At 41.6% G+C, this 12,572-nt stretch overlaps 1 protein-coding gene across 9 annotated transcripts in view; it reads right to left on the bottom strand.

Moving 5' to 3' along the window:
- GTF2I (general transcription factor IIi) overlaps nt 1–12,572 on the bottom strand; it is a 74,269-nt gene that overhangs the window by 51,972 nt on the left and 9,725 nt on the right. For all 9 annotated transcript variants that reach the window (XR_004389870.1, XM_030472310.1, XM_030472313.1 and 6 more), the window contains exon 3: nt 11,070–11,208. Coding sequence is in view for 8 of the 9 variants with exons in the window: in XM_030472310.1 (XP_030328170.1) it covers nt 11,070–11,208 (139 nt within the window). In the remaining variant the exon portion in view is untranslated. The remainder of the gene's footprint in view (nt 1–11,069; nt 11,209–12,572) is intronic.

Raw genomic sequence — 12,572 nt, 5'->3', positions numbered from 1 at the left:
CTTACCTTCTTGTACCATCCAGGTGTTTTGGTTATTCAGAACACCCTTCCCTCTTACCTGTCCCAATCAGCAGACTGGGTTTGGCAGCCCAGCCTACCAATTGGCTAGAAAAGGAATCTCCCAGCTGTCACCATTCTTATAAAATGGATATACTATAAAATAAATAGGCTGCTTTAAAGTAAAAAAGCCGTTTTACAAAAATTCTTATAACTGAACAAAAAGTGAAATACCTGAAATGATCAAATTTTAACTTGGCAATTTTTTCCTATTGTATGGCAGCAATTAGATAGCTACACCCTGACCTCTGTATGGGCAGACACTATAGCTTCCTGCTTTAAATAGATGCTGTTATGCTTATAAAATGATAAAGAGTGTTACAGCTCAGCAGTGTTATACAACATGTATTCTGAAAGTCCACTAAAGCATGGTCGAAATGCTATTCTAGCAGACTAAAATAGGCCTTAAAGCACATCTGTATTCAAAGCACCCAACCCAGAAGTGAGAGGAAAGCTGCTGCATGGAGGAGACAGACAATTGACAAAATCAGCACTGTCCGCATGTCACCAAAGAGTAAGACACAAAAATCAAGCTTTAGCAGAGAAACAGTTTACTTAAGTGAAATTTCCTCCAAAATGTCACTTGAAGGAGATGCTCCACAAACAACAACAGAGAAAAGCTGGTAGGATTCAGTTTCTGAATCTGATGGAGCTCAACACTCCTCTAGCAAAAGAGCTGTCAGTGCCACGGTATGTAAGGCATGTTAAAACATCAGAAGGTTTTTAATCAGGTGGTTTGGTTTTTAATCCCCCAGGTAGAAAAAGCCACAAAGTGATAAGAGTATGAATGTCACCCCTGCACAGACACTCTGAGAGGCAACTTAAGGGCAACAATTATTTTGTGACAACATTCATGTACCTACATATTACCATTTGTGCTTAAGGAAAATTACTCTACGAAAATAACTATGAGCGATGAAAGAGAGAAGGTAAATGTGTGTGTGGCTAAAAGCTGTTTGCTTTGTTTTGTAATGCATCCACCCAGTTCATCTGTGAGCTTTTTAAGGCCATCCAGGTTTACAGTTCAGGAAATTGGACAATAACCTCAAATTAAAGAGAAATCATTTTAGGATTATCAAAGGATCACTTAAACCACAAGAAAAGCAAATCACCTGAGGCAGAATTTAGAAGCCGGGGAATTTCAAACAGATCAGCTATCTACTGTAATTCTGTTTGTTTTCGACTCGGATGGAACGAGATGGGTGGTCTCCACTGAAATGTAACTGAACTTACTGAGAAAGTTTTTTGCACTAGCTCTTAGCAGAATGGAAGCAAAGGAAGCATCCCTGAGGAAGAGAGGCACAAAGCAATCTTCTAAAACCCTGTAAAAATAACCTGTGTCTAACCGTGTAACAGAGGTTTTGAAAACCGCACGACATCCTCGTCTCTAAATTGGAGAGACATCAATTTGACAGATGGACTACTCGGTGGATAAAGAACTGGCTCAATGGCTGCACACACAGAGTTGTGGTAAACGGCTCGATGTCCAGTTGGAAAACAGTAACGAGTGGTGTCCCTCAGGGATCGGTGTTGGGACCGGTCCTGTTCAACATATTTGTCAGCAACACGACAGTGGGATTGAGCACGCCCTCAGCAAGTTTGCCGACGACACCAAGCTGTGTGGTTCGGTTGATACGCTGGAGGGAAGGGATGCCATCCAGAGGGACCTTGACACGCTTGTGAGGTGGGCTGATGCCAACCTTATGAAGTTTAACCAAGGCAAGTGCAAGGTCCTACACCTGGGTCGAGGCAATCCCAGGCACTGCTACAGGTTGGGCGGAGAAGAGATTCAGAGCAGCCCTGCGGAGAAGGACTTGAGGGTGTTGGTTGATGAGAAGCTTAACATGAGCCGGCAGCATGCGCTTGCAGAAAGCCAACCGTATCCTGGGCTGCATCAAAAGCAGCATGACCAGCAGGTCAAAGCAGGTGATCCTGCCCCTCTACTCTGCTCTTGTGAGACCTCACTTGGAGTATTGTGTACAGTTCTGGTGTCCTCAACATAAAAAAGACATGGAGCTGTTGGAGCAAGTCCAGAGGAGGGCCATGAGGATGACAAGAGGGCTGGAGCACCTCCTGTATGAAGACAGGCTGAGAAAGCTGGGGCTGTTCAGCCTGGAGAAGAGAAGCTGCGTGGAGACCTCATAGCAGGCTTCCAGTATCTGAAGGGGGTCTACAAGGATGCTGGGGAGGGACTCTTTGTTAGGGACTGTAGCGGTAGGACAAGGGGTAATGGCTTCAAACTTTAACAGGGAAAGTTTAGATTGGATACAAGGAAGAAGTTCTTTACAGTGAGGGTGGTGAGGCACTGGAATGGGTTGCCCAAGGAAGTTGTGAATGCTCATCCCTGGCGGTGTTCGAGGCCAGGTTGGGCCATGGCAGGAGGGTTGGAACTAGATGATCTTAAGGTCCTTTCCAACCCTAACTATTCTAGGATTCTATGATTCTAAAACACATCTTTCTTTTCCTCTTGAGAACTTGGGAAAAGAAGAACAGTAGTAGAAAAGCAAAGGAAGAGTAGAGCAGGCCACAAGGTAAAGCTGAAAGACATTTCCATGTCTTTCATGAAGATCTAGGCTATTAATGTGGGGTTCAGCTAATGAACACTTTAATATGTGAGAAATATGCAACACGGGACAGCTCAAACCCCACATTATTTGCATTTCAAAAGGTCAGGCAGAAGGGGACTGGTGAGATGAACTTTTTAAATGAGCTCAAATGGAGATGGCAATGGCAAAAAAAAAAAGCAGCTCTTACAGTAAGACAGACAGGGATGCTTGCTTTGGGTTTTAGGTTTATTACTTGTAACTGCAACTGCTGGGCAAGTGCCAGGAATGTTATCTTTGAACTAATTCCTATGCGTGTGATTTATTAGGAATCAACTGATCAAGTCTTTAAGGATAGATGCTTTAACTCATAACTACATTCTGCAAATACAAAATAGAAAGTATGGAAACCAAAATGTTAAATCAAAAAAGCTTTTGGCAACACCAAGAATAAATACAGTTCAGGTACTTTATCAAGCAGTTACACCACAACAGAAAAAGTCCCCCGAAAACTAGAGGTGGAGCAGAAACAGATGCAAAATATGAACTAGTGCTTCTGATAAACACAGTACAATGTAAATACTTTAAGAGACTGGGAAAGCAGAAGCCCAGAGTGCTGGGGGCAGTCATGATGTATGTAGCAAAGTGTCCTAGCTTTCCAGCAAGAACATCCTGAAGCGTCATGCTTTTTATTAAATAAACAAAGATATGCCATAAACTTTAGCAATTAGAATGCTCCAGACATCTTTGTAGCATCCTTGGAGATAGCGACCCCCAGAACCAACTCACAGTGCGAAGTTTTACAGTGGCACAGGGGTCTGGGCACAACAGCAGAAGACCATTTTGCACAGAGGGCTGCAGAACAGGACAGGAGATACACCAGAAGCCAGCAGTTGCCATGCCCACAACTCTCCCAAGCAAAAAGGTTATAAAATTGTTGCTTAACTAAGCCCAGGCAGAGCCAGCCAGGTTATCATTAACACCTCACTGAACAGGCATGATGCAACCTGGCTCACAGAATGCACTCACGTGACTCCTTCCACTAGCAGAGAGGCAAGGTCTTAACTCCCAAGTGACAGACACAGGAGTTAAGCCCTTGTTAAACATCATGTTTGCCAGCATAATTAGTCTGAGAAAGGGTGACGGGCTACAGTCAGCGTAGCCAGGAACAGTCATCTCTTCTGGTCTTGCAGTATGGAGAAGTACAAGCTATTCCAAGTCATCTGCTGCAAAAAGGGAGGTGAAAACTCAGGAACACAGCTGAGCAAGTTCCCATAAAGGTGACTGGTAAGAGCCTGTTCCAGCAGATACCGAAACAGAATTTAGCAGAGGTTGTTTTGAAGAGGCCACTCCCAAATAGCTCGAAGGAAATCTGGCATGAGAAAAGAGACCGAGAGTTACAGAGGTGTAAACCAGCTCTGGCTTGGCAACAGGAAAGCATCTGGACAGTCACAGCTTTAAAAAGCAACTATTCCAACATCTTCTTTTCCTGCTACACGCTCCGTAAAGTGTACCTGTTTTGAAGTGCACTGGAAGACCAAAGCTAAAGCAAGAATCATAGATACATCCCTCCATTTGCGTTTAAAATAGGTAACATTAGTGATGACAGACATGAAACTATATGAGTGCTTTGTCAGGATTCATCCTCCACCTGACTCTTATGGTTTTTCTTTAATTTACTGTTTAGGTCTAGAATTTAATGACTCCTTTCTCTTCCAAAATATTCTGTAGCTTCAGGAGCAGCAAAAGCCTGAGCTGGCCATGGGTTAGTTCAGGGCCAAAGAAGATGACTGTGGGAAACCAGTTTCCACACTGGCACATCATCATCAAAAAGAAGTGGTATTTTTAAACTAGCTGCATTTGTGTCAAGGGATTTGACACAAATGCCTTGTTTGCCTTTGCTGCCTTTGGGCAACATCAAAAAGGTGACAGCTAGTTACGGAATAGTATTTTCACTATAAAAGTATAGCAGATAATCAGAGACAAAGATGATGAAGACTGTTGTTTAGATATTATAATGAGGACAAACACAATCAGTAGCAGGTAGACCCACTAATGCCCTCTGTTATTAGAGTAAAACTGAAAAGGTATTAGGCTGCTTCCATACAGGTCACGGAATTCAGTCTACTCAATTTCAAGTCTGACATATTCTGCTTTAGAGCTGAAAAGCTAAACACCCCATTTAGATACTGCTTCTGAATTCCTACAGGCATGACAAGTAAAATATACAGAATACAAAGGTAACCACAATAGGAAGGAAGAAGCAGATCAAGTGTATTAATACTTTATTTCCATCATCACTGGAACATCCAAATAAAGTACCATAAAAACACTACATCCAGACCAGCAGTACAGCACAGACACTAACTAGCACACTGCAGTATCAGGGGCTATCTCAGCAGATTGCATCAAAGACATTTTTAAGCACAATTCTAAAATTAAACCAGAGCTACTGAGTTAATAAAAATAGTCACACTACTGTAGCTTGACTCCCACCCCTCACTTTCTAAACACACGATCTGCGCATGATGCTCTCAGGCCTGAAACATCACAGTCTGTTCAGCATTGCTTACAGTGAAAGCACACAGACGATACACAAACACGTAAACAGCTTCATCCCTTAGAAAAAATGAAAGAAAGCAGCAACATGCCAAACAGAGCTTCAGCATGTTGAAATTTATATTTATACCAATGTGCTACACACTTTACTGAGCTTTGGTTAAAAAAAATACTCAAGTCATCTATTTCTACACCATGGTTTTTTGATATTGTCACCTCCAAAGAAAACACAGTTCAAGACAAACCCACTGATTTAGGAGCTATTTAGATGCCTACAGGTAGATGTGATGGAGACTTTCAGAAGCCTTGCTCTAGATTTTTAGGTACCTAAGTTGCCTTAAGGATCTGGCCCTGTTGCTGGCATTACTTTTATTGCCAGTATTAGAACTAACTGCATCTGTAGCGATGCAATGGAGAACATTAACATTTTTTAAACCTCAATCACAAAAGAAGTATGGACTATTTTATTGCACAAAATTCTTCCAGTTTGAAAAAACATGCTAGACAATTTGGAGTGTATGTCAGGAAGAAACAGTGTAAGACAATGACAGGCAAACAAAAGAAGCTACTGCCTTCAAACAGTTGACTTTAGGGCTGCATTATCCACATGCACTTTTTCAGAGGGGACGACTCCAGCCAGTGCCACGAACTCCTCTGCAGGAAAGTCCTCATGCAGACAGCAACCACAGAGTTTGTATTTACTGCTGGTGAGATGTCTTTAAGTGGGCAAGGCCATCACTTCCAATGAAAGCATACTCAGTCCACTCAGATTGCCCTCCACCAGTCCAGGATCTCAGAGTGTGATAACATCGAACAGCCCCATGCCAGGAGAAGCACACTATGTTCCCTGACAGCACTTCTGCTGTGCTGCAGCATCAGAGCTAGAGATGCAAAACAGCCTCTTGGAACACCTGAGTAGCTTTGTCCCGTGTAGTCACAGTTTAAACATTAACATCTAATGTGAAGAAAAACTATTTCTGTCACTCAATGAACAGCAAGAGTATGATTTCATGAGGAGAATCCTTAGAAACAGCTCAAAATTCCACCACTGAAGGGAAAACAGACAGCAGAGACAGAAATTAATCATACCTCTTCGGCATAGCTGGAAAGATGCTGCCTGGAAGACAAGGTCTAGGCAGTTACTCTGCTTTAATCCCACACAGGCATCCTCCAAGCCTATAGGGATGAACAGCTAGGGATAAAGCAGACTGATGCTCTGCAAGCGTACGTGTGATGTACTCAGAATCCCATCTGCATGTCCTCAAAGACCAAAGGATTGCCCTATAGTCTTTTTGTGTATTTGAAGCCTTCATTCTCTACAGACAAGAGATCCTACACAGTGAACAGCAGCTTCTGTGGAAGCCAAAGCCTGAAGTGAGGACAGTCACTGCATAGCTGTAATTACAGCTATGGAGTAGGAAGGTGGCATCTACCATAGCAAAACCCTAGACATGGTATAGCTTCAGCCAGAGATGCTTAATTATCTCTAGACTATAGGGACAAACCCAGAAATGCCAAGTGCAGGTATTTGGACAGACATTACAGCAGGCCAAAGTAGTCAAACAGTTGCCAATCCAGTTAGGAACTTGCCAGTTTTGAGTTTGCTTTGTTTTTAAACCAGCCTTTCAGGTTTCTGGTTTTGTTTGCTTTTTCCACCCCCCTCTAAACTGCTGAAGCATTACATAAGTTACAGAGAAAGAGATAAGGGAGCACAATGTCAGAAGAAGAATTCCCCAGAAAACCCGATACTTCTATTTTCTCAAAGGCCAGAAGGATTCAATGAGACAGAAGCCTAGCCACAGATGTTCCAGCAGCCCAGTTTATGGGAAGAGTCATTTTACTTGCCTGCAGATGATGGAGGATATCCAAAGGGGAACAGTAATCCACGTAGCAAAGATACTGAGGAGCCAAAGCTGAACAATGTTTCCCAAAAGGCCTTTGGAGCATCGTGTGCTATTCATTCATCATGAGCAGGAGGAACAATTGCGCCAATTAAAACCACTTGGATTCTGAGCATTCCTGAAGCTACAAGGAGTTCTCGCAACCTGTGTCTGGACGGACATGGAGATACAGGTAAGAAGAGTGAAAGATGCTGGAACAAAGTCTCTAGCAGGACTTTAAGCCAAACTCTGGCCCATACCAGATGCACTGTTAACATCAGCGTGGAAACATGAGGCCACCAGAAGGAAAATGAAGGCTCCTAAGAACAAAGAACCTATCATCCCAGATGAACTATCTACAGATGCAAGATGGCCCCACCTCAGGCAAGTGAGCCCAGAACCCTGGCACCAAAGAAGGAAAAAGCAGCATGACCCAGAGAGCTGACACAAAGTTGCAGAACTTACAGGCTTATGTTTCTGTGAGACCTACATACCGATGGTGCAACAGCCTGGACCAGTGGAAATACTAGCAGAGGCAATGAGGACTCTTGGAGAACAACCAGCTCCTTGGCAGATGGTAGGAACACACATCTCAAAGTCCAGAGCAGATGACCAAAAAGGTGTTTGAGAGAGGAAGCTCTTCTGATATTCACTTGACAGTCAAATACAACCTGGGGATGATGAGGCCTCTCTTTGGTTGGGGTTTTTTTTGTGTTATAAACCACCTCCAGTTCCATTCAAATAAGGATGAATTCCACAGAGCTGACACCAAACCTTAACTGAAACTCAAGGGAAACTGCCAAGATGATGCAGATAAATACATGAAGGGAACAGTATTCTTGAGACACCCGCCAGAAATAAGTCTCCTGTTCAGTGTGGCTGATAACTCCACAGCAATCCAGAGGGCAAGGAGGCACTGCACCTTGCTGATGCCATCCAAGAGGACCACACAATACGCGTCAGCAGGGAACAGCAACTAAAACAAAGAGGCACTGGTAGAGCAAGACATGTATGATCTTGATTCCTTACAGGGCACAAGTTTCCATGCTGGTCCATATTCTGAATATGAGCAGGCACTGGAAGAATACACTTTTTTTTTATGTACAATACAAACTCACACAGGTTTAGAATAACTGACACTGTAGGTTACTTAAGCTACATGTTATACATACAAGCACAATGCAGTGCTACATTGATTGAAACATACTATTTCACTGTAACAGAGGGTTTACAGTCCTCTTCATTAAGCACAGTTCAGAAGAATCTATTATCTGCCCCAATTTTAAAAAATTAATGCCTGTTGACTGGTTCTTCACCACTCACTACACAACCCATGCTAACATTAAAAAAAACCCCACCAAACCCAAAACATTGCTATAATTTGTTTCTGATGCATTTTCTTAGGGTAACAAGGTACATGAGATATGCGCGGGGCTCCTCCTTCCCCTGCACTAAGCATTAGGGAACCCATGTGGGTGAAAGTCCTTATGAATGAAAGCCACAGGAAACCCAATCCCAGTGCTGCTTTCACTAAACTGCTGTTATTTTTATCTGCTCTATGCTACTAGAAAGCATAGATGCTACTTCCTTCATAAACCTCATGTGTACATTTCATCAATTTAGGCCACTAAATTATTACTAAAAGTAACAGCAAGCTTGAAGCCTGAGCCCCCAAATGCTGGAAAACTCTTCATATTTACTTCAACTACACACAAGAGCTGTGGGAAAAGTGGAAGTAAGGACTGGAGACACATGCTGGCTTGCCATAACAGTGAGACATAACCAGAGGAATGCTTAGTAGCTACACTTCTGTTTCCAGACTTACAGAGAAATGAAGAGACCCACACAAGTGGAGAGCAAATTCTCCATACTGTCAGCACCATGTGTTCCAGAGGCCAACATCACAGCTGAATTTTTAAAGGTTTCATTCTAACAGCTCTGTAAGAATCACTTGGAAGCCTTTATTCATCAGAAAGGAGCAAAAAGGGCCCAACTCTAACATATTAAAAACCCACAGAACTGTGGCCTTCCTGGGCATTTCCAAAGCACCTACTAAAATTGCAACTAACATTGTTTATTGCTAGCTTTCCTGTTTAACTGAAGACATGAGGTGCTAAGGGGAAGGAACAGTCGTCTTCACAGTTCTAAGTTTTAGATCAAAAGATATTACACTATAAATTTCGTCACGACTTCAAAGTTGTCAAAGGCAGTGATGGAACCAGCATCACCAGGAAGATGTAATGCTATTATTCCTAAAAATTCGTGTTCTGAAGTCAAGTTTTCTGGAATTATCAACATCTTTGTCAACAACAAGAGAAAACTACCTCCAGCACCGAAACTCCCCAGAAAAGTACAGGGGATACGCACTTAGTGAAACCGTGATAGCAATGACTGAGGTTAGTTGGCTTTATTCACACAGATCTACACCGTGATGTTCTGCAAGAAGCATAATGAAAACCCTATTTCCAAAGTGGGTATTGTTTAACCTCATCAGCCTAACAGTATAAAATCACTGCCCAAGAACCAGTATCTTGTAGCTGGAATAAAGCAAAGGATCAGGATTATCAGTTCTGATGTAAGATTTAAAGATTTAAACACGTGCACATGATACAGTCAAACGCAAGCATGGATGAGAAGCCAGTGCTTCCCTGACAGATCTAGCCAGGGAGAGCAAACACCAAATCCCAGTTATTTCAGACTCCTTACCAATGGATGTGCCCAGTATACAGTCTCCTGTATATCAGGGCCCATAATACCACTGTACTAGCAATAAAACAAACGTATCTAGGACCTCAGGGAAGTCCTTTAAGGAACAACAACAAAGCAAAAAGAGATCAGGTGAAAAACTGAACTCCCCCCATTATCCAGCTAAAAGTTCTCATAAACACCAGTATGGGAGCACTGCCTCAGTCAGGCTGTAATTCTGCATTTTGATATCACTTATCTGTTACAATGCAATATTGGGGTGACTTTCCTTAGAGTAAATATACTTTTGCACACGAAGTCATTGTCCAAGTGAGTAGGACAGAGGCAAAAAGCCAGAGCCTCACCATGAACAAACGGCCTCCAGACAAAACCTCCAGGAGAATTTTAGCTAACAACAAAAGCATTCTGAGAAGCAAATGTTTCTATTACAGATTAAACATAGTTGCTTTCCAAGCAGTTTTTAATTAGTCAAACCAGAATATTTTACAGCTGTTGCTCAAACTTCCCCCTCTCCCCTTCTGAGTCTTCTCTCATACCCTTTTCTTGAACCTGCATCTTCTTCTTTTCCCTACGCAGGTAGGAAAATTTTGTTATTGAGCAGCATCCATCAACACCGCTTTCCTAAATGAGGATATCAATTCTCCACAAAAGAGTCACTGAATCTTTGAAACCTATCTCCTAAAAATACTGTCTTGTACTCAACAGATAATGGTTTATGAAACCAAAAGTCCCACTGTTTTAATATAAAAATGAAATTAAACAAAAAGCACCCTCTAGATGTGTGCAATGCAGACGTAATTTTAAGTCATTATGACATAAATACATATTTCTGTCTAGTAAATAAGAGTAATATAAAAAAGCTACATAATATCTTGTCAAAAAAATGTGCATCTGCTTTAATAAGGTATGAAGGGATTTGAAGAACCAGGCCCATTTGAGCAGACAGAAGTAGTCCACTATCTGTTGAATGTCACACCCGGCCTTTGCAAGTGCAAGAGTTACAAAGAAAAATTAACATGCGCTAGGAAATGCAGGATGTGGTGTGAGGGTGGACAGTCTAATACTTTTCTGTACCAGTCTGTCACATTATGTAAGGAAAAAAAAAAATAAAAAAAATATATTTTTCAGCCACAGTTGAAATAACACTCTGAATGAGACCACTGTTACTGATCATTTTTATGTTCTTAAACAGCTGGTTTTGCTATAGTCAACACAATTATAGCATGTAGCCATGAAATACAGAACTTTGCTTCCAGATGTTATTAGTATTATGCAAAACACATAAAGCAGCTTGTGCAATATAAAAGTACAACATTGGAACTTACAGTATTTAACAAAATCCTTCTGAAAATCTTTCCTAGAATTGATAAAGGCTCTTCCTCTCTCAGTTCCAACTACAAACACATCTGTTTCATATACAGCAATACAGGCAACTTCTGCCTTGGACTTGGCAAGTTCTTTACACTATAAAAAGAAAAACAAAAGCTTTTATTACCATAGTTAAGAGTACAGTTAATAGAAATGTATGTGGTAGCACGTAAAACAGTTATTACTTCTGCTGCCAGCATCCACCCTTCAGAAGGTACCGCAAGTAAGAACATCAGTGATTAGCAAAGGATAATTTATACCTCTGAAGTGCTTTTCATCAGGAATCTTAAAAGCATTGTAGATGCATTAGGGAAATTAAGGTCTTGTGTAGACTCAGAGATTGCACTGTTTTTAATTAAAGTGATTTATGACATCAATCCATGTGAAATTATCACTTCCCTGTTAGATAATCATATCGAGTGTCTTACTGCAACTTTCAACAGAGCGTACAGGAGTCTGTTCAGTCACAGCAGGCTTATCGCACATTGTGTTTGTTCAGAAAGGTGTGGTTGTGAGCAGGAAAGCTGCCTGCAGTCTGCCTCGTCCTGCCTGCTGTGCTCGGGCTCAGGTGAATTCCTCCTGAGAGGAAGGAGTGCACCTTCCCTGTGAACACCTATGTGCGTTCTGCTGGGAGAAATTTCTGGCAAAGTAGTGAAGTAGGAAGCCTGCAGCACAAGGAGAGAGCAAAGATCCTAAGAAAATGAGTGAGATCATCAAGAAGTGATCACAAGAAGTCAATTTCTCCTAGGAACTCGGATCAGAGATTGTTGCAACCTATAAAAACACCAACAACTGCAGCACGAGAGGAAAAAGTGACACAAAACCCTTAGGAACTGAATATACCCATTGGAAAAAAAGGCTTGCAATCAATTATCTTATAACCATCCCATTCAAGTTTCTAAAAAGGAAATTTTTGTTCTTATCATTTAAAAAAATTATTTTAAAGAACCAAATCTTTGACAGTGCCCCAACTTTATGGAAATGGGACAGGCATTTCTACTCACAGCCCTGGCCAACCTTAAACCCCACAACATAATGATCAAATAACTTCTACAAAACAGGTGATAAGCCAACTTAATACAAAAGTCTTTTCTGAACAAGTTTTGTTGAATTGGTACAGCAGCTGAGGACAAGGCATTAGCCTCAAGACCATTTATTCACCCTGTATTACAGAAGACAAAGACCAGAACAGATTCTTGCCTTTCAACCACACTCTACCTGAGCAATCACTAATTATTTCCTGTTTATTTGACAAAAAAAATTTTTAAAATAACCACATCACAAAAAGAAACAAGATAACTGCTAAGAAGACTGTTAGCATGATTTTCCACAAGCAAAGAGACAGAGTTAACAGGAGGTTGGACAGCACACAATAAGGCAAAGATATGAAATTACACCTTTCCTGCTCCCCAGAGGAGGCAATGTGTTGGTGTAATCCTGCACATGCCAAAAGAGAGTAA

Source organism: Strigops habroptila, assembly GCF_004027225.2.
Source record: "Strigops habroptila isolate Jane chromosome 13 unlocalized genomic scaffold, bStrHab1.2.pri S16, whole genome shotgun sequence".
Taxonomy (NCBI): Eukaryota; Metazoa; Chordata; class Aves; order Psittaciformes; family Psittacidae; genus Strigops; species Strigops habroptila.
This window is presented reverse-complemented; position numbering and strand designations above follow the sequence as displayed.